The 21722-nt window shown below is 54.8% G+C and overlaps 3 protein-coding genes across 6 annotated transcripts; 2 read left to right on the top strand and 1 right to left on the bottom strand.

Annotated features, from left to right (window-relative positions):
- Positions 1 to 1637: 1637 nt before the first annotated feature.
- Mrpl43 (mitochondrial ribosomal protein L43) lies at positions 1638 to 2786 on the bottom strand. The gene is made up of 3 exons (XM_051199680.1): positions 2566 to 2786; positions 2364 to 2470; positions 1638 to 2251 (listed from the first exon to the last, which is right to left on the bottom strand). Exons 1-3 carry the CDS (start codon positions 2754 to 2756, stop codon positions 2010 to 2012), a joined length of 540 nt encoding a protein of 179 aa, XP_051055637.1. The 5' UTR covers positions 2757 to 2786; the 3' UTR covers positions 1638 to 2009.
- A 267-nt stretch (positions 2787 to 3053) lies between these two features.
- Twnk (twinkle mtDNA helicase) lies at positions 3054 to 8266 on the top strand. Its single transcript, XM_051199672.1, has 5 exons — positions 3054 to 4599; positions 5425 to 5665; positions 6053 to 6160; positions 6404 to 6545; positions 7372 to 8266. Exons 1-5 carry the CDS (start codon positions 3354 to 3356, stop codon positions 7687 to 7689), a joined length of 2055 nt encoding a protein of 684 aa, XP_051055629.1. The 5' UTR covers positions 3054 to 3353; the 3' UTR covers positions 7690 to 8266.
- A 2423-nt stretch (positions 8267 to 10689) lies between these two features.
- Positions 10690 to 21182, top strand: Lzts2 (leucine zipper tumor suppressor 2). Of its 4 annotated transcripts, none has more exons than XM_051199673.1 (5): positions 10690 to 10844; positions 16195 to 16644; positions 18008 to 18670; positions 19147 to 19404; positions 19994 to 21182. In XM_051199673.1, the coding sequence occupies exons 2-5, from the start codon at positions 16237 to 16239 to the stop codon at positions 20684 to 20686; spliced, it is 2022 nt and encodes a 673-aa protein (XP_051055630.1). In that variant the 5' UTR covers positions 10690 to 10844; positions 16195 to 16236; the 3' UTR covers positions 20687 to 21182. The 4 variants fall into 4 exon arrangements, with proteins under 4 accessions (XP_051055630.1, XP_051055633.1, XP_051055631.1 ...); XM_051199676.1 differs by having other exon boundaries at positions 10691 to 10834; XM_051199674.1 differs by lacking the exon at positions 10690 to 10844 and adding an exon at positions 13283 to 13558.
- The last annotated feature ends 540 nt before the right edge of the window (positions 21183 to 21722 follow it).

Here is a 21722-nt window from a genome sequence, read left to right as displayed (position 1 = left end):
AACCCCACGAGTTTTTACTGCCCTTCACCTGTACCTCTCCCACTCTACCCCACAATGAATGTATTTATTGTGTGAATGGCTGTACTTCTTCAGGAATGCCCCCCACTCATCACCTAGGTGGGTGGAACAGGCATGTGATGGAACGGGGAGCCTGGGCTCTGCTCCTCCTCATGTTGGTTAATAAAAGCCCTCTTTCCCCACAGCTTTGAGTGTCTGCTTGGTCTAGACTGGCTTTACCAGGGACAGGTTTCTGGCCAATGGAGAAGGCGCTACAGAGATTTCTTCATCCTGCATTGGCTTTGCTCCCCATAACAATATTTACATAAGCAATGAGATCCTCCTTTGCTGCTCTCCTGAGCTGGGCAGGCACAGGGGCCATTGGCTAAGGCTCATACTAGTCACTGATGACGAGGGTGACAAAAATCACAGCAGCTCAAGAACTCACCAGGATTCCTAGCTACTCTCTTCCTCTGGCTTTATCTTTTCAGGTAGGAATCTCACTGTTGCTCAGGCTGGAGACAAGCTCAGCCTCCTGGATATGTGGACTACAGACACACACATCCCACCCAATTTGTTTGTGTGCACCCGGATTGCACTTGTCAGGGTGTGTGGAGGTCAGAACTCAGAATGGTGGCTGCTTCTTCCACTGAGTCCTGGGGGTCAAACTCAGGTTGCCAGTGATTGTCTCTACCCACTGAACCATCTCGCCAGCTCTGCCCTCTAATGTAGAGACGAGGCTGGCCTTGAACTCATCCGTCTGCCTGCTTCTGTCTTTTGAGTGCTGGTAATTAAAGCTGTACCACCAGACCAAGGTCTTTCCCTTTCCTGTCACCCATGCACACTTCATGTGTTTGGGTGTTTTGTCTGTGTGCAGCCTGTGTACCACCTGCATGTCTGATGCCCTCAAGAGACCAGGAAAGTCAGAGCCCCTGGAACTGGAGCTACAGATGATGTAGGTTGCCACGGGGGTGCTGGGAATTGAGTCTGAGCTTTCTGGAAGAACAGAAAATACTCTTAACCCCTGAACCATGAAGACACTTCTTGCCAACCCTTGTGTTTGTCCCTGACAAGTTGTTCAGCACTTCCCACTCCCTGATCGAGGGAAAGGTAAGGGCTCATTTCTGTGCAAAGAATTTTGAAGTAGGAATGCAGTCAGGACTACATCAAGCCTTGTTATCTTTAACTGTTCTGCCTTTGACAGTAACCACTGAAATATTTTATGTTGTTTCTGGTTTCAGAATTAAAAGTAGGGCTTATGCTTAAAATATGCACACATTTTGAAGCAGGTATAGTAATGCACACCCTTAGTCACAGCATTTGGGAGGCAGAGGCAAGCCAGTCTGAGTTCGAGGCCAACCTGGTCTACATAGAGAGTTTCAGGGAGCAACACAGTGAGACTCTGACTTTAAAAAAAAAAAAAAAAAAAAATCACATTTTGAAACTTGACCTCAAGGGGCTGAGAAATGGCTCAGCTTCCAGAAGACCTAGGTTCAATTCCCAGACCCCACAAGGAGAACCACAAATGTCTGTAACTCCAGTGTCAGGGGATTTCCCACAGTCTTCTGTTCTGCAGGGTTACTGCAAGCCCATAGTACAAAGACATACGAGAGCAATCTCCAAATGCAGTCTTAGTAAGTTTAATGACTTCAGCTTTCTAATCTGCACACAAACACACACAGATATAAGGTGCCTTGCCCAATGCCAGGCCATAGCAAGAGCAAAGGGCATCGTGAGTCCGCCAGAAACCAGCCTCCAGACCCTTCCGTGTTTGGAATCAGTTCTCTTTGGACTCCAGAAAGTAAGGACCCTGTACAACACCTGGAAGCCTTCTCACATCACAGCTCGCAAGGAGGCCAACTGAATCAGAATTAGGGAAGTCACAAGGTCACTGTACCTAGCAGTGGGCAATTCTAGCCAGCTCTTCTTTACCCCGGGCCACGCCCCCGCTGATCGGCTCCTTGTATTTGCCTGAGCTTGACATCCGAAAGAGGAACCCAAGGCCTGGTTCTTCACTGTGCCTGCACCAAAGCTGGAGCAGGATCCTCGAGTTCTCTGGGCCGCAGCCCGCGGGGGGCCGTCCGTTTGTTGGTGAAGGGGTGCCACTGGCCCTGGATGCTAGGGTTGTCCGTGTGGAAGGGCTTGCGGATACGGATCACATCCAAACCGGACTGGTCTGCCAGCTTCTGCACCAGTGACGCGATCTCCTCCACCGACTTGCAGTTGACAGTTTCCTCGCGCACGGCCCCGTTAACTGGCAGCGGGGAGTGGGGATGAGTGGAAACGGCCAGGTCGGACGTCAAACACATCGAACCCAGCGCGCCAGCCGCGATCCCGCCCTCGTGCCCTCCCGCGGCCCCACTCACGGTATTCGGCCACAATTCTGGGCACGGCGCACGGCCGCGGGTTCACGTATATCACGACCCCGGGGTTCCGTCGGGCGAAGTCGGTCACTTCGCGTTCCACGAACTCCCTGCGAGGCCCAACGAGGGTGAGAGCCGTGACCCGGACCCAGTCCCGCCGCTGCCCGCCCCCTCACCCCGGTCCTCCCGCTTGCGCGGGCCTCACCTGGCGCCGCGGGACGAGGGCGCATCCCGGCTGAGGCTGAGGCTGAGGCGCTGCAGCTGCTGCACGTAGCGACCCAGCCCGTTATGGAGCACGCTCGTCAGGAAGCGGCTCGGGGTCCCGCGCGCGGTCATGGCTACCGGACGGTGAGCGGGAGGGCGGGACTGGCCGGCGGCTTCCGGTTCCGGGGTCATGCGCTCCCCGGAGAGTTTTGCTTCCGAGGTCGCAGCGGGAGGCGCGTGCGGGCGGCCCACGTTCCGGACTGAAGGGTAGGAAGGAGAGGTGGCGCGAAGCTGAGGCGGGAGCTTGGGGCTCCTGCCGCGGAGGGTAGAGCCCGGGAGGCAGTGAGAGGGCCGGGTGTGTGGGCGGCCCCCGCGCGCGCCGGGAGCCGAGGAGGGCGCCTGGGGCCGGGGTTCAGGCAGGATGCAGAGCGCTGTAGAGATGAGGATGGCGAGAAGAGGCCGTGGAGGGGTGGTAGAGGTGAGGAGATGATGCGGAGACGCCGTTTAGATCGAGGCACCGGAGAGGGCCCTCGAAGTGAGCTGGTGGAGAGAAAGTGTAAAGGACCTCGAGAGGGACGTCGCGTGCAGAGATGTCAAGTAGCAATGTACAGGCAGCCAAGGGGACTAAGAAGGGTGTTCGTCAGGGAGAAGTTTGAGGAGAGAGAAAGAGAAGCCAGCTGCGGTGAGTCCTGTGAGTGCCCTGTGGAAGGCTCCTAGGGTCTGGCCTAGTGAAGGCACCAAGCCAGACACCAAAAGTTTTTGCAGAAGAGGCATCCCACTGCATTAGGAATGTGGCTCCTGCTCCGACGTGCGTATCCTGTCCGGATCTTGCTGCCACTGCGAGGGGAGTGGGTGGGTCGGAGGGGCTTGCCCCGAAGCTTGGCTCCAGGCCCTCCTCGCAGAAGGTACAGGAAGGAAGCTCTCCCAGCCTTAGAGATGCCAGTGTCGCCTGTGACTACATCTGAAATCCGCCAGTATCTACGGGCGCATGGGATACCGTTCCAGGATGGCCACAGTTGTCTTCGGGCACCGAGCCCTTTTGTGGGGTCCTCAGACTTCAACAATCAGAAGAAGGATTCTACAGCTTCCTTCTGCCTCTTCATTGACAAGACCACAGGACACTTTCTCTGCATGACTAGCCTAGCAGAAGGAAGCTGGGAAGACTTCCAGGCCAGTGTGGAGGGGCGAGGGGATGGACCTAAAGAGGGAGTCCTACTTACTGAGGGCCCAGAAGCTGAGGACAGGGAGCAGGTGCTGAGAATCTGGAACCGAGCTGTACCTCTTTGGGAGCTGCCTGACCCTGAGGAGGCCAAGCTGGCTCGTGTGATGTTTGGCCTTACCAAGGTGACAGATGACACACTCAAGAAGTTCAGTGTCCGTTATCTTCGATCTACTCGAAGTTTGGTCTTCCCTTGGTTCACCCCTGGGGCCTCAGGATTACGTGGCCTGAAGCTACTGGGCGCAGAAGGTCAGGGGGATGGGGTACAGTATGTGGAGACCACCATTCCCCGGCCTGGTGCCTACCACAACCTATTTGGATTACCACTGATCAGCCGTCGAGATGCTGAGGTGGTCCTGACAAGTCGTGAGCTGGACAGCCTGGCTTTGAGCCAGTCCACGGGGCTGCCCACCCTTTCCCTACCCCGAGGAACAGTCTGTTTGCCCCCAGCTTTACTCCCTTACCTTGAACAGTTCCGACGGATTGTGTTCTGGCTAGGGGATGACCTTCGGGCCTGGGAGGCCGCCAAACTGTTTGCCCGAAAACTCAACCCCAAGCGATGCTCTTTGGTGAGGCCTGGTAACCAGCAGCCTCGTCCCCTGGAGGCCTTAAACCAAAGCTTGAGTCTTTCTCGTATCCTTCGCACTGCCCTCCCTGCCTGGCACAAGTCTATTGTGTCCTTCCGGCAGCTCCGTGAGGAGGTTCTAGGAGAGCTATTGAATGTGGAGCAAGCGGCTGGTGTTCGCTGGAGTCGATTCCCAGACCTCAACCGTCTGCTGAAGGGGCATCGGAAGGGCGAGCTGACAGTCTTCACAGGTGCCTCTAGGAAGTCTCTGTTTGGGGCTGAAGAGATGGCTTAGTGGTTAAGAGCACTGGCTCTCTTGCAGAGGACTGGAGTTGGATTTCTAGCACCCATATAATGGCTCATAACTGTCTGTAGCTCCAGTTCATGGGGATCTGGTGCCATCCTCTGACCTCTGGGGACATCAGGCATGCTTATGGTCACAGACATACATGCAGATGAAACACGTATACTAATAAAATAATGGGTTTTTTGGTTTTGTTTTTTCAAGACAGGGTTTCTCTGTGGTTTTGGAGGCTGTCCTGGAACTAGCTCTTCTAGACCAGGCTGGTCTTGAATTCACAGAGATCCACCTGCCTCCCAAGTGCTGGGACTAAAGGCGTGTACCACCAATGCCTGGCTCAATTATTATTTTGGGGGTTTATTTATTATGTATATGAATGTTTTCCCTGCATGTGTATGTATGCACAGCATGTGTGCCTGGTGCTGTCAGAAGCCAGAAGTCATCATATCCCTTGGAACTGGACCTACAGATGGTCGTGAGCCACCATGTGGGTGCTAGGAATCATATCTACATCTTCTGCAAGAACAAGTGCTTTCAAGTACTGCTGCATCTCTCCAGTCCCCTACTGGCAGGGTTAAAAACGGGCTTCCTGCTGGGCACCTTTAATCTGTGAGTTCGAGGCCAGCCTCGAGTGCCAGGACAGGCTCCAAAGCGACACAGAGAAACCCTGTCTGAAAAAGGAGGGGGGGGGTGCTTCCCCTCCCAACTTTTACTAGAATCTTGGCTCAAGAACTAGAGTTCCCTCCTAACCCAGAGCTGTGTCTATCCCCCATAGGACCCACAGGCAGTGGGAAGACAACATTCATTAGTGAGTATGCCCTGGATTTATGCACCCAAGGGGTGAACACACTTTGGGGTAGCTTTGAGATCAGCAATGTGAGGCTAGCCCGGGTTATGCTGACGCAGTTTGCGGTAGCACGGCTGGAAGAGCAACTGGACAAGTATGACGAGTGGGCAGACCGCTTTGAGGACCTGCCTCTCTACTTCATGACTTTCCATGGACAACAGAGTATCAGGTAAGAAGACTGTCAAAGGCCGCTGCTTTTCAAAGTTTTAAATGCTTATTTATTTGGAGCAGAGTCTCTCTCGGTAGCTCTGACTGTCTTGGAACCTCACTATGTAGAGCAGGCTCTGCCTTCAGAATGCTGGGGTTAAGGACGCGCACCACGGTGCCTGGCCTTCACTTTCACTTTTGAGAGATTCCCAACACATCATACTTTTATTCCTTTTCTGGCTCCAGTGAGAGTTATCTTCCAGGTGTCTTTAGACAGGTTTGTGCCTTCCGAAGCATGGGAAGTCAGAAGAGCTGATGATGTCAGTGTTCTCAGATGCACGCTCTTCTCCCTGCAGAGCCCTGAGCTTGCCTGTAGTTGACTTTTTAAATCACTGCTTCTCTTTTCCAGGTCTGTAATAGACACAATGCAACATGCTGTCTACGTCTATGACGTCTGTCATGTAGTCATTGACAACTTGCAGTTCATGATGGGTCATGAGCAGCTCTCTACTGACAGGTGAATTCTTTTGTCTGACTCAAACACACTTGTCTTCTCATGAAGCTGGCCTCTAGGTGCGTTCATAGTACTGTTATTTTCTGAGAGGTCATGGCAGTGGGGAGTTGTCCAGGGACCTGAGTGCGAATCCTTAAGTAGAAGGAAGTGTAATGGAGCTGGGATATTAGTGTGGAATGACAGGCTCAAGAGTTTATGTATGTTCCACTTAATAACCTCTTCTGTTGCTGAACTTCACCGCTGCAGGATTGCAGCTCAAGACTACATCGTTGGAGCTTTTCGGAAGTTTGCTACAGACAATAGCTGCCATGTGACCCTGGTTATTCATCCACGGAAGGAGGATGATGACAAGGAACTGCAGACAGCATCCATTTTTGGCTCAGCCAAAGTGAGTTGGCTTTAAGGCGCTCAAGTTTTAAAGAGTTAGAGCCAGGCGTAACTAGAAACAGTCTTCATTCAGCCTTAGATCCTCATGACTGTGATTCTGGGGCCGTGAAATGAGGAATACAGGAGCCAGGAATACAAGGGATTGGTTGGTTGTTTGCCATCTAGGAGCTGACATCTGTTGGTAGGCAAAGAGTGAGGTCATAATTGCAGCTTAGTGGGATGAGAACTGTAATAGGCAGTACAAGTACTTGGGACGTGACCTAAGTCATCCTGTGACATCTAGGGAGACTTCCTAGTGGATGCACCAACAAAAGTTACATGGAGGTTTCCAGACAGTAAGTGTCAGATCATCAAATAAATGGGAAGGCCTTCTGGGCCATAGGACCAGCCTCATCCTAGAGCTTCCTTTTATATATCAGGCCTGAGCTAGACAAGGGGCATTCAGGTTGAGGAGCAAAACTAGGTTGCTTTGGGCCAAACAAGGAACAAGAATAATGCAGAAGTTTAAAAAAAATTGGTACTTTCTTTAGGGGATCAAAAAGCGGTCATTAGTGGAATGACACAGGAATGGTAAAAGTAAGCGGGGTAGCTCAGAAAGTCCTCTGTAGAGGAGAGGCACTGCACAGAGGAGCAGCAGCATGAAGTCTGAGGCAGTGGCAAGCTTGTTATGAGGCTGGGAGACCCGGCAGCTCTAGCATCGATTGTGATTAGTTGTTTAAAGAGCTGGCTGGTAAGGGGAACTTTTCCCTTTTCCCATTCTTGCCACTCCTCCCTGAACCTTCAACCTTCCTCTCACAGTCTTCTTTCTGCTGCGCTCTCTCCTCTAGGCCAGCCAAGAAGCAGACAATGTTCTGATCCTGCAGGATAGGAAGCTGGTGACCGGGCCAGGGAAGCGGTATCTGCAGGTGTCCAAGAATCGTTTTGACGGAGATGTAGGTGTCTTCCCACTTGAGTTCAACAAGGGTTCCCTTACCTTCTCCATCCCACCGAAGAGCAAAGCCCGACTCAAGAAGATCAAGGATGACAATGGACTAGTGGCCAAAAAGTCCTCTTCCGGCAAAAAAGGTGCTGGGCACCAGAACTCTGAGACTTGCCTAGGCCAGGACCCCAGCTCCTTCCAGCCAGACACCAAGTCCTCAGGGTGAAAGCTGTGCACAGCTGCTTGCTAAAGGGAGCTTGACGGGCCAGGCTGACACAGACCCTTGGCCTTTTGCTAGGGCTCTTCTTCCATAAAGTCCCGAGATAGGGCTCCATGGTGAGAAAATTGAATTCAGCAGCTATTGAGGACCTCCTGAATGCTTGGTTTTCTGTATAGTTCATATACGCACACACACAGCACTGAAAAGACAAGGCCTGTTTCCAAAGAACCAGCATTTTGGTGAAAGGAACTAAGTGAAGAGAAATGTAATAAAACCTGAGGTGGGAATGAGCAAGTCGGACGTTGAGGGTAGCCCCTGAACTGTCATACGACAGGCTTGCTGTAACTCCCAAGGTTAGGCATTTGGAGGCACCAGACCTCTGTGCTCTCTGCTGTGTAGAGCCAGGCTTTGCAAGGTAGCTGTAACCCTAGGTGCTTATGCGGGTACTCTCAGGGCCTCAAAGATGGGAGCTTCCTCCCACTGTATTGCATCGCCATAGAACTCGGAAAGAAGCCGGGAGCCCTCAGTGCCTGGCCCCTGGATACTGATTCCATTGTGTGCTGCCTCTGACAACTGGAGTTACAACTCTCGTAGAGCCTTTTCCAGTTTGAATGAAGCATTGCCTTTGTTTCTGTGCTTTTTCTTATTTGTCCACCAGATGTCTCCCCAAACTAACTGGATTTCCTCTCAGAATTGGGAGTGAAGGGATGCTTTCCGCCACTTTGGCCTTTCACTTCCCACTTCCAGCCAGTCAGATAGCAGGGAGAAGTACAGGGTCTTCACATCCCGTGCCCTAAACATAGACCTTCCCTTGGCATAAGGGGAGATAGGATGGCATGTTGCCTTACCTGAAGCCTCCATAAAACTCCTGACAGGTGTGGGTCAATGGGTCACATTCCCAGACCTTGCCTGACCAGCTGGCCCTCTTCCCCTGTGAGGTGAGCCATTCACATTTCTCAGTGTAGACTCAAGAGTCAGCCCTATCTGGGTGTGGTGGTGAATGCCTTTAATTCCTGCACCTGGGAGGTAGAGGCAGGAAGATCAGGGGTTCAAAGTTATCCTAAGCTTCATACTTCAAAGCTAGCCCGGGCTACTCAAAACCCTGTCTTAAAATCCAGTCGGTTTATTTTCTTATCTCTAGTCCTCCACCCTTATCCATTTCCTTCTGGTATCCTCCCATTTCTTCGTATGTGCTTGAACTGGGAATTTGTTGAAAACTCAGCTTAGGGGGCTTCTCTTTCTCTTCTGCCTGTGAATGTTCGAAGTTCCGACAACTGAAATGGGATACCGATGCCTGGGTTTAACGAGCACTACAGAAGACTAAAAAAATGACCCACAGACTGCCAGGCATATTGCTAAATGCTTTTTCTCTAACATCCTCTGATGCTCTTAAGTACCTGCCTCTGCTGCAGGTAAAGGGAACATGTTTTTACTCTCTAGAAGAGCAACCTTTTCAAGTCAACCCAAGAGGAAGTTTTTGGGGCTGGAGGGACCCAGGGATTCTGAGGACCCTAGCCATAAAGAGCTGAAACAAATTTTTGCAAAGCTGTTGTTGGGGAAGAACCTAGGGGTGGGGGTAGTTCCTCCAGGGTCTGCCTTCTTGGGGGTCTCTCCCAGACTGGCTGGAGCCAGGCCTCTCTAATCCTGCACTAATCATTCCCAGCAGTTGGCTGCTTGGGGCCTCATCCAGGGTCTGAAATATTTAAGTCAGCCATGCCTTCCAGATGTACAGAACAAGGCCATTTCTACCTAGAAGGGCATGGTCTCCATATTCTACTTTTCCTAGAATGCCTGATGTGGTCTCAGAAAACTTGAGAGTTTGGAGTCTGTGAGGGCTGTACAATCAGCATAGAGAAACAGATACACGTTTGCCTGTTTGTCTTGCCCTACTCTCCTAGCAGACACCTCCACACCGCACAAACCAGAATGAGGAGGGGCAACTAACACACCCCGTACACAAACACATTCCACTCCATACCTGCTTTAAACTTCCCACAGCAAGATCTAGCACAGAGTATGTTCAGGAGCCTAGGAGGTGGGAAAAGGTCAGTCCCTATATCCTGCTTACAAAGTCTCTAGGAGCCACTTTCTGTGCACACGCTCAAAGGAAGTGGCTTGAGGCAAGCCTCCTGGGATGAGACAATTGTGTGTGCAGCTAACTTAAGAATGTCCCAGAGACCTCCTGGAAAGGTCTGGCCCAGCAGCATGAAATTAGGACTGTACCCTGTGTTCACGCCAACACTGTGTCACGAATGGCTGTGAGGAGGCAGCTTTAGGTCTTCAGCGGCTGTTACTGTGGGTGGATTTGAAAAGAGACCAAACTCACCTTGGTCTCTGCAGTCCAGCCACTCAGATAGTGGGTATGGCTCAGATAGATGTCAACTTAAGCAACGTACCTGGTATGCCAGGGAGGAAGGGAGCCCTTAGTACCTCCCTGAAACCCAGGCCAACTTCCTGTCTGTGCCTGTGGGTGGGACTTTATAGGGGAGCCTAGCCATGGCCTATGGGGGGCCAGGACTAGCCGCTTTCTCACCTAGGTTGGTAACTCCAGGGAACAGGGAGTTGTGTCCTGCCAGGACAGCCCCAGTGTGTGCGTGCATATGTGTGTGTGTGTTTGTGTGTGTGTTGGGGGGGTTGTGGTTATGAAACTCGAGAGTTCTTTGTCTGCTTCATGGGGATTTTCCCTCTGGTTGTGGGCAGAGTGGACCGGATTGAGTTCCCTGCAGGGCAGGAGAGGGTGACGGAGTCAAGCCTTAGAGCCCCTTACTTAGTTAAGGCAACCTGGTAGTTTAGCCGTCGGTCCTATCTGCCCTCCCCTTAGGTCAAAAGTCAGTAGGCTGTGCAGTCAAAAGGCCAGAGTTTAGACCACCGTCAGGCTACTTTTGGGCTGGGTGCTGGGCCGGGGTACTATTGGGTTGGTACTAGGTTGGTTGTTCGGGGGTGCGGGGCAGACCACTCCCCTCTCTGGGTGAGGGGCGCGGCTTCAGCCGCCCCGCCCCGCCCCACTCTTCCAGGTCCGGCCTGGCGGGAGCCGACAGCCGGGAGCCGGGAGCGCGGAGCCTGTAGAGGGCTGGAGAGCCGGAGTTCTACCGTGGCGAGGAAGTAGGCACGCTGGAGCAGGAGCCCGGCCAAAGAGGGAGCAGCGGCGCAGGTGACGCTGGGTGAGTGGTGGGGTGGACGGGGTGCAGGAACTCCGGCTCCCGCACATCCACGCTCTGGAGAGAACTTTCCGCGTCTTGAGAAACAGGGCTGGGATGACGAAGGGGTCCTCACTCTTCGGAGTGCAGGCGAAATCTGAATAGCAAAGGGACCGAGAAACTCACACAGACGCACCAACATACACGCATGCATAGACCCGTGCATTCGCTTAGGGCACGAACACACGTGCGCTCAGGAAAGGACAAGCAGAGCGAGATACCCTAGCAGTGCCGTCGGCCCGCGCGACCCCCGGAGAGATGGACGCTGAGTTTTTCTGCCCGAGGCTGAGGGAAAGGGGCCGCCCTGAGACTCAGCGGGGGCGGGCGGGGTTTGTCGCATCAGGCGGTTCCTGCTTCCCGGCCGCTTGCCTGCAGGTGAAGACCGAGGCGTAAACAGCGTTGAGCACGTGACTGCTTCGCCGACCGGTGGGCAGTGCTCCCCTAACCCTGTCTAGGCGGGGACACCCCTCTCATCCACTCTCTCCCAGTCCTGGCATGTTAGCTTCTCCCTGCACAGAGCTTTATTCCATACTCTACCTGAAATGGTGATAAACCCTCTCACCCAGAATGGGAGCTCAACGCCTCCAGGGGCTTGGGTGGTACAGGAGGCCTGGACAGTGTTGGACGGGGTGGGGTTGCTTGGACTCCTAGCCTTCCTGCTCACTAACACATTCTCGGAATCCGAATCCTTGAAAGGTATCTGAGAGGACCTTGATGGCCCGGGACAGCTGCCCGTGTCTTACACACAGTTCCGGGAGCAGCTGTCTATAGGTCCTGTCCCTCCCACCACCGACTTGCAGGACTGGGTACGAAAAGCCCACCCATGCAAGAGGAACAGTCTCCCTCGACCCTCTCCCCTCGCCTCGGAGGATGCATAGGAGTGAATATATCCTTAAACCCTGAGGGGAGTTTGCCTTCTCTAGCAGGGAAGAGGACCAGATCCCCTTCTCAGAAAATGAAGGAGGGGGTGGCTGCCCTAGGCCCCTCTCCCTCGCCAGCCCCCACCCTTCACCCCGACACACGCTGAGCCCAGCTGCTGCCTGGGCTTCTGGGCAGGCGGCCAGAAAGGGGAGGAGGCTCTCAGTGCCCCAGGAGGCAGGGATCAGGGCAAGGCCAGAGGAGGGGGTCTCCGCTGGGGAGAGGGCTTCAGTCTGTTCCTATGAAGCTGAGGGGCTGGAGTGAGCCTGAGGGTGACTGGGCTGTGTTTCCCTTTCCAGGGAAAAAGAAAGAAAAACAACCCTTTCCATGGAGCTAAAAATAGAGCTGAGAGCCGGCCAGGCTGTGGCCTGAAAGGGGGGGGGGGGTATGCGTCTTCCTGGGGCTGAGCCCAGCTCTGGCAGGCCGTCTTGGCCCTTGGGGGGCAGCGGGGAAGGGAGGGTGGCCTTACCAGAGGATGTGACTGTCAGCTGACCTGACCAGGTCACAGAGACCCCCTCAGGGAAAGTGGGTAGTTTGTGAATATGATGTAAGAAGTGGCTGAATACCGCTGTCATTGCACGGAAGAGGGTTGGTTGGGAGACTAAGTGTATTTTAAGATTGTGACTGGATGCGAAGGACTGTTGTGAAAATGCACGACAGGCATGAACACCAAGTATTTTGTGAGTTGGCCCGAAGGATTATGGAATGAAGGAATATGGAACCACGTGATGGGTGAGCCAGTGATTGTGGCTGCCTGAGACAGAATGTGGGAAAGGTCGTGTGGGTGTTAAGAGTGTTTTCGAAAGGGTAAAAATATTTGTGACCCCCGAGAAAGACAGACATTGGGATGTCTGCTGCAGAGCCAGTGTAGGTTTGAACCGTTCGTCCTTGCGATTACTGGGGCCAGCCCCCCCCCCCCCCACACACACACACTTTGAGCAGCGACCTTTCCCGTAGCAAGTGACCTCGAGGTTAGGCTGGGGAGCCTGGAGCCATGCCAGGGACAAGCCCAGGCTGGCGGCCTGAGGGAGCTGCTCTGGGAAGGGAGTGGGATTGGGGGGAGGCTTGGGGGGGGGGCTGATGTGTTGCTGGAAGGGGCCGCCAGGTGGCGCCGCTTCTGAGAATCCTAATGTGTGACCTCCAGCCAGCTGGGGGTGGGACAGACAAGCGACCGAGCCAGTCCCTCAACTTGTGCCCGGGAGCCGGCAAGCGGAGAGGGACGGCTGACCCTCGGCCTCCTCTCGGACTGGGAAGCTGGAGACTGGGGAGGGGAAGCCTCGTCTGGAGAAGCGGCGGGGGAGGGGCGGGCGCCGCGCCTTGGCTCTTTGTGCTGGAACAATGACCAGCTGCCGCCGGCCCTCGGGCCCGGGCAGGGACAGCCCCTATCCCGCTCGACGACGAATCTCGAGCCGACCGAGTCTCCCGACGCAAACGCACTCGTGGGGGTCTCTGCGGGAGGGATGGTGGGCGCCGTGCAGCCGTGCAGCCCCTGCGTGCGCCCGGGCGGGCACGCGTGACGTGGGGTGCTTGCGCGTGTCCGCGCCCCGGGGCGGGGACGCCCCTCGGACCCCTCCCCCCGCTCCTCGCGCACCGCCCACTCGGGCCGGGCGGGGGCCGGACCGGGCCGGGGGCGCCGGCTGGGCGGAGGCGGGGCCGGGCCGGGCAGCTCCGAGTGGCCGCGCGCGGGCGGGCCGGAGCGGGCGGCGCGCCTGTGGAGTGCTGGGGCGGCCCGGGGCTGAGCATGGAGCAGCGCGGCGGAGGTGAGGGGTTCGGGGCTCAGGGTGCCCCGTCTTCTAAGCGATGCGGTCTGGTGGGGAGGTGGCATTCATTCCACAGACGCCCCCAGATCGTGGAAGGAGCGGACAGTTGTGGGTGGGCCGGGGGACTCCGGGCTTTCGGTCTCGGCAGGGGAACTCGTGATCCCACACTGGATCCCGCTTGACTGGTCTCCGGAGTTTGAGTGTGTGTTGAGGGGACTTTCCCTAACTCTCCAACCCCCAGCCCCGAGGTCAGAGACTTGGGACCCGGGCCAGATCCATCCCAGGCCCTGGCACGACCCCAGGCTCCAGAACCCCCAGCCCGCTACGGGGGTGGGCGGTCGCTGGGGTCTGTGTACCATCGTGCTGGATCAGGCAGTGCTGGGAAGAACCAGGGGTTCAGTTTTCCCACAACCACAAACGCATTTCTCAAAATGGAGCCGCTTGCCCCTCCTTCTCTCTTGGGCCTCAAGAGCGGGAGCCAGGCTGGCTAGGCCTGGCTTTCCAGACTCCTGGCCCGCACAGCCCAGCTTTAGGGGCCCTTGCCTGCGTGGCTTCAGCGGCTGGAACTCATGAGCCTGCCTCGTGTCTGAGCTTCTTGGCCTCTTTGTCTCTTGACTTCTGGTCTCTGTCTCTCTGAGTGACGACGGCGGCTCTTGCCCCTGCTTCTGGGTCTCACTTTCTGTGTACCGTGGAGTGGAGAAGTATGAACAGGAGTGCCAGCCCTTTCCTACTCTTCTCTCCATACTGTGGAGCAATCTCTATCCCCGGGCTGGACCTTGTGGGGGCAATCTCGTGTCCTAGCCCTACAGAGCAATGTGTGATCGCCCCTCCAGTTCACCTACGAGTCTAGCTGCCAGCAACTCCTCCCTCAGGCCGGACTCCTGTGATTCTCAGCGTCTTAACACTTGGGGACACTTAATGGAGAGCAGTATAGAAAGACCTGATGGGACTAGGGGGTCAGATACTGTGAGCTCACCTTTCCTCAAACCCTTACATTAAGAGGAAGGGAGGGGTTAAAGAGGGAGAGGCTTCCATTCACCCAGGTGGTCTTGAATGTCACCCAGAAATGCTCACTCATACAAATTACTCCAAACGAGCTTTTCACACTTTTAAATTAACTGCCCTGGAAGAAAGGAAGATGTTCTGAGGGACTCATGTCTCCCAGTCTATGAGAGACTTGAAACAGTGCACCCCAGAGGAGTGAGGATTTCCCTAGGAATCTTGTACTGAGAGGAGAAAATGGCTAATTGAGGATAAGTGACTTCAAATGAGTTGGGACATAGACAGTGACCCCCTAAGTTTGGTGATATTCACACAAAAACTCAAATATCTCTCCAGACACTTTTTTTTGTCCTATAGTTACATTCAGACCCCACAGATTCATTTATCACATATACATTAATAACTTGAGTACTTTCTAACTAATAAAACTCAGTCTTGTGAACATAAGAATTCACACATGCATCTGTGCATGGTGCCACCAGCTTAGAATCCCAGCACTCTGAAAGCTGGGGCAGGAGGATCCATGACTGAGTTGAGGCCTGCCTGTGTCAGGCACACACACACACACACACACACACACACACATACACACACACGTGAATGTCCTGACATCTGTGTGATCACACGTCTACTCACTGCATGTCTTCATGCACAAATGCACTCCATTTTTATGCGCCTGTACATGTGCTCACACTCAGGAGTAAATGTGCACACTCCTGTGGAAGTCTCTGTCCATGTCTCGGCCCCTCCACATGATGACTTCAGCAGATGCCTAATTCTTGGTCATCAGCAGCCTTGGGACTGGGAGGGAGTTCCGGGTGCTGTCCCTTCCAGGAAGGAGCTAGACTCGGGAGGGGGAGCCGTCTTACTTGAGATCCCACCAGAGGTGGTAATGGGCTTCTGCTCAAATCCCATAGGGGTACTCTGAAGACCAACTAAAGCAGGAAGGTTTGTAAAGGTCGACACTCGGACAGGGCCTATGTAGGCTCCCTTAGTCCTAACTGAGTGGATGCAGAAGCTAGGAGTTGTCATGGAAACAAGCATAACCAGCGTCAACCTCTGGGAGGTAGGAGACCCCAGAGGGCAGCTGTGAGGTTTCCTGTTTGGCCAGCTCCACCCTGCCGCCTCTGTGTCTGGGAGAAACTGAGGCCTAGCAGTGGGAGGCTGGACACTGCCTGGCTTTGGCTCTTTGTTCGTTAATTACCATCTGAGTTGCTGATTGCATCCCTGACGTGTCCTCTGCCCAAACAGCCCAGTAATGAGGCCACCTGTCCCAGGAGAGTAGGGACCTGTACCCGGAGCTCAGCTCGTAGTTAAGGATCTCTGCCCAGTTCGAGTCTTGACCTTTATAGGGGATGCAGGTTTGGGCTTAAGACTGGGCCTTCCCTGCCAGGGAACCTGCATAACCTAGGTCTCTCATTCCTTCGTTTCTGATCAAATTATTCCTTAGCCATGTCCAGACTAGAGTTGGGCCTAAGGCCCAGGGGAAACTGAGGTTCATGCCAGTACCTGGAGAGGAAACTTTGATACTGTATTGGGAGTGTCCTGTCTGGAGGAGGGGGTCAGGAAAAGGCCTGTAGGGGGAGGGTACTCAGGTGCAGGGACTCTGACACCCACCAATGCCCTGCTCACAGGTTGCCCTGGAGGCCCCTGGCCAGGCCTGAGCCTCTGCCACCATGGCCATTGTGCACACTCTGCCAGTGCCACTGGAGCCCGCACGTGAGACAGCCACTGCCCCACAAGCCCCAGCCATGGGCAGCGTGAGCAGTCTCATCTCAGGCCGGCCCTGTCCTGGGGGATCTGCTCCTCCACGACACCATGGTGTCCCTGGGCCCACCTTCTTCCGCCAGCAGGATGGGCTGCTGCGGGGTGGCTACGAGGCACAGGAGCCACTCTGCCCAGCTGTGCCACCCAGGAAGGCTGTCCCAGGCACCAGCTTTACCTATATCAACGAGGACTTCAGGACAGAGTCACCTCCGAGCCCAAGCAGTGATGTTGAAGATCCCCGAGAGCAGCGGGCACACAATGCCCACCTCCGTGGGCCCCCACCAAAGCTCATCCCTGTCTCTGGAAAGCTGGAGAAGGTAGGGGCCAGCCCTTTTGGGAGGATCCGGGTGGAATCAGGAGCCCCTAAGGGAAGCTGGAATTTGGAAGCATATACAGAGCAAAGAATGTGGGCTGTCTCAGCTCTTATTCTAGCCCAGGGAAATAGCAAGCTATCTGAGCCCCATTTTCTGTGTCTGTATCTTTGTAGGCTCCTGTTAGAATTAGTACTTAGTATAGTACCCAACACCGCAATATTAGTTGCTTCGATTATTTTTTTGTTTGTTTGTTTGTTTTGGGGGGATAGGGTTTCTCTGTAGCTTTGGAGCCTGTCCTGGAACTAACTCTGTAGAGGCTGGCCTCGAACTCACAGAGATCCACTTGCCTCTGCCTCCTGAGTATGTTTGTATGTTTGTTTTTTTTTTTTTTTTTTTTTTTTTTTTTTTTGAGACAGGCTTTCTCTACATAGCCCTGGCTATCCTGGAACTCACTCTATAGACCAGGCTGGCCTGGTCTGCCTGCCTCTGCCTCGTTCTCCCCCCGCCCCCACCCCCAGTGCTGGGATTAAAGGCGTTTGCCACCATGTCTGGCCTAGTTGCTTCATTTATTATCACACAGATGTGAGTGTATCTGGGCATAGCCTTTAACTGCCTGGGGCCTCTATTTCCTCATTTTTTAATATGAGGAGAGGATAATATTTTGCTGGAGTGGCTTTGAATGATTAAAAGTAAGCATTTTGAATTACTTAACCTAAGTGGACATTTGCCTGTTGCTAGTGGGAGCAATTGTTTTTTAATTTTTAGGGATTGAGGGCCCTGTGTGGGAAGGTGGAAAGATCAAGTTCTGGGGAGATGGCTCGTGGGTAAAATGCTTACCGCATAAGCGTAAGGACCTGAGTTCAGATCCCCAGTGCCCATGTCAAGAGCTGGGCACTATGGCACGGGGCTATGATCTCAGCACTCGTGGGCCCTGGGGCTTGCCGGCCAGTCTGAATAGCTGAATTGGTAATTTGGAGGGACAGTCATAAAAGGAGTCAAAAAAAGGTAACCGAGGGAGCCTCCTGTTTGACGTCTAGGCTCCATACGCAGGCACCAGTGTGTGCACAGGCACACACTCATGCACACACACACACACACACACACACACACACACACACACGTGCATGCACACACATTGACTAGTGTTTTGAAAGCAAGCTGGGCTTGGTATCTCACACCTGTAACCCTACTGCTTAAAAGGCAGAAGTCTTACATGTATTTAGGGCTAGCCTAAGGGGGGTACATGGGGAGTTTCAGGCCAATAGCGTAAAACCCTTTCTCAGTAAACTAACAACAGTTAAAAAAATCTTAAAAAGACAGTGACCATGCAGATCACCCTCACGTGTCACACGGTACCTCGTTTCAGAACATGGAGAAAATCCTGATCCGGCCAACAGCTTTCAAGCCAGTGCTACCCAAAACTCGGGGGGCACCATCCCTACCTGGCTTCCTGGGTCCTCGAGCTGCTGGGCTATCTGGGAGTCAGGGCAGCCTGACACAGCTGTTTGGGGGACCAGCTTCTTCCTCCTCCTCTTCCTCCTCCTCCTCTGCTGCTGACAAACCCTTGACACTGAGTGGCTGGGCCAGTGGCTGCCCATCGGGAACATTGTCAGACTCTGGTCGAAACTCTTTATCCAGCTTGCCCACCTACAGCACCGGAGGCGCTGAGCCGACCACCAACTCCCCAGGCGGGCACCTGCCCTCCCACGGCCCCGGCCGAGGGGCACTGCCTGGTCCAGCCCGAGGGGTCCCTACTGGGCCCTCCCACTCGGACAGTGGCCGGTCCTCCTCCAGCAAAAGCTCGGGTTCCTTGGGGGGCCGTGCAGCTGGGGGGCTATTGGGCAGTGGTACCCGGGCCTCCCCTGGCAGCAGTTCGGGTGGAGACCGTTCTCCGCCCCCTCCGCCCCCTCCGCCCCCTTCGGATGAGGCCTTGCTGCAGTGTGTCCTGGAAGGGAAGCTTCGTGACCGAGAGGAAGAGTTACAGCAGCTTCGGGACAGTATGGATGAGAATGAAGCCCCGGTGTGTCAGGTGCGGCCCAGGGCAGTCCTGGGGTGGTGTGGTAGGACACCCAGAGGCCTAGGAACAGTGCTGTTGGGGAGGGAGGGGATGAAGAATCACGGTGTTGCACCCCAAGGTTTTAGGCTTAACCTTCAAAGGAGTAAGGAGGCGGGGTTCGTGAAGTGGATCCAGCCCTGGCTCAGAGCGGCTGCTCTTTTTAACTTAACCTCACCAAGCCCAGTTTCCCGTCTAAATGGGAATAGTTCTGACTTCCTAGCGGGCTTATGAGGATTAAATAAGGCAAAAGGTATAAAGTGCTTGGAATAGTGCCCGACACCTGGGAAATGCTGTATCAGTGCTTGTTGTACTGTTGTAATATGCTGGGCTTGTGTGCGCTTCCCTCCTTCAGCCCAGGCAGGGAGCCACCCAAGCAGGAGAGGCTAGAGCTCCGGCGGGGAGGGGGGGACAGACACGCAGAAGGTTTCTAGCCTGCCTCCTTTCTCTAGGCGTTCGGGGCCCGGCAGAGGCACTGGCCACGAGAGCGGGAGGACTGCGCAGCCCAGGCACAGCAGGCCACGCAGCGTGTGCAGCGGGCCCAACAGCTGCTGCAGCTGCAGGTGTTCCAGCTGCAGCAAGAGAAGCGCCAGTTGCAGGATGACTTTGCACAGCTGCTGCAGGAGCGAGAGCAGCTGGAGCGCCGCTGCGCTGCCTTCGAGCGGGAGCAGCGGGAACTCGGGCCACGGCTGGAGGAGACCAAATGGGAGGTGTGCAAGAGGCGCAGGGCAGGCTGGAGGGGCGGGCCGCACTGGGCCACACTGCAGAGGGCGCCCCGGGGAGGCTGCCCTATAGCGCCCGCCCTTCCTCGCCTTTCTGGGTTGGGGTTTCCCTGGACCTCTATGTTGGACCTCACATGTCTGATCTGATGCCCACAGAGCATTGCCTTCTCTATTGGGTGGACATCGTTAATACATCCATTTTATGAATGAGGAAACCTGAGTCCCAGAAAGGGCTTCAGCCCCGAATTAAACTACCAGGGGCTGGGCTGAGATACGAGCCCAGGCAGTTTGTTTTGGATGCCCGTTGTCCATTTGTACATGTGGCCATTGTCTTGGATTTCCCCCACTCCAGACCTAGGCAGCACTTATTCAACCCTTTGTGTAAGGATCCCAGCATTGAAGGGGAGAGATCTGGGTCTCCTCTCCTTTCAGTTCTTACCAGAAGTATAACTATGGTTGTGTCACTAGACTGGCACCCTGCTGTGCCTCTGTGTAAAACAGGGAGACAGCGTCTTCTCTCCTGGGCCCAACACTCAGAGAGGCCTCACCATCCTTCCCCACTACTTTTTACCCACAGGTGTGCCAGAAATCCGGTGAGATCTCCCTGCTGAAGCAGCAACTGAAGGAATCTCAGGCAGAGCTGGTACAGAAGGGCAGTGAGCTGGTGGCGCTGCGGGTGGCCCTTCGAGAGGCCCGGGCTGCCTTGCGGGTCAGTGAGGGCCGTGCCAGGGGCTTGCAGGAGGCAGCCCGAGCTCGGGAGGTGGAGCTGGAGGCCTGCTCGCAGGAGCTGCAGCGGTATCGCCAGGAGGCTGAGCGGCTCCGGGAGAAGGCTGGGCATTTGGATGCTGAGGCAGCAGGACTCCGGGAGCCCCCTGTACCCCCTGTGCCCCCAGCCACCACCGACCCTTTCCTCCTGGCAGAGAGTGATGAGGTTAAGGTGCAGCGGGCAGCAGCTGGGGCAGGGGGGAGCCTGCGGGCTCAGGTGGAACGGCTGCGCCAAGAGCTGCAGCGGGAGCAGCGGCGAGGAGATGAGCAGCGGGACAGCTTTGAGGGGGAGCGGCTGGCCTGGCAGGCGGAGAAGGAGCAGGTGATCCGCTACCAGAAGCAGCTGCAGCTCAACTACATCCAGATGTACCGGCGTAACCGGCAGCTGGAGCAGGAACTGCAGCAGCTCAGCCTGGAGCTGGAGGCCCGAGAGCTTGCTGACTTGGGCCTAGCTGAACCAGCCCCCTGCATCCGCCTGGAGGAGATAGCCGCCACTGAAATCTAGGGCTTTTGCAAGGGGCACAGGACCACCTGGGTCCCAGGGTCCACGGAGCACTGCAGGTGTCAGAGCCCAAGGGCCTCTGCCAAGCACTCAGGTGGCCTTGTGACTTGGGGGAGCAAGATCAGACCCTTTGAGGTTCCATTTCACAGTCGCCCAGAGGCCCCTACACCACTTCACTCCCCAGCCGTCGAAGCCACTGCCAGCCTGGTTTGCCCCGGACGTGAAAGGGGCTACCCCACCTCCACAATCTACCTGCCTGAAGCCAGAGAGAGCCAGATGGCACCAGCTGCTCCAGATGTGCCTGCCGCCCACAGGCCCAGGTAGAGGGACAGGGCTAGGTCTGGGGTCTGATCCCCACGTCCCGGCTCTGCAAGCCTCTTCCGGGCTGAGGGGGCTGAAGTCAGACCAAAGGAAGAACTCAGCAATGTCTTGTTTATTTGTGTTTGTGACCAAGCAGCCCCTCCTAATAACCAGGTTTATGGCCTCGTTTTCACTTGTATATTTTTCCACACTGTAAATTTCTTGTACAAACCCAAAGAAAAAAAAAGAAAAAACTTTGTTTTTAAAGAAAAGGAAGCTGGATAAGGAAATGCAGGGGAACTTGTTTGATATTTGTCTGGGACATCTGTCCCCTCTGCTTGTTGGCTACCCACCAGCTTTGTGGAGTTCCTACCGGGAGAAAGGGTCATGGAACAACTAGTCCAGTTAGAATCTAGTCCTAGGACTGCTAGCTACATGAATCTTAGTAAGGTCTGAGGGATTAGAAAGTGTCCCATCCTGTCCTTTGCACCGAATGCAGCTTGAGCCTGGGGCACGGATGCAGTGACCTTGACTCAGAGTTTAAGCCCCCTGAGTTTGGGAAGCCAGGGGCATGAAAAACCTCACACCTGTTACAGGTTCAGACTTGAGTTTGTCTGTCCCCTCGCTGCAAAGCGGTCCAGGACAAGGGAAGGCAGGTGACACAGGTTGCCCACTAGAAGCTTGTACTTGGTCATCTAGCTTATTTAAAAGGCCAGCACTTTTGCAACAGCCCTGAGTG

This window comes from Phodopus roborovskii, unplaced genomic scaffold, assembly GCF_943737965.1.
Source record: "Phodopus roborovskii unplaced genomic scaffold, PHOROB, whole genome shotgun sequence".
Lineage (NCBI taxonomy): Eukaryota > Metazoa > Chordata > Mammalia > Rodentia > Cricetidae > Phodopus > Phodopus roborovskii.
This window is presented reverse-complemented; position numbering and strand designations above follow the sequence as displayed.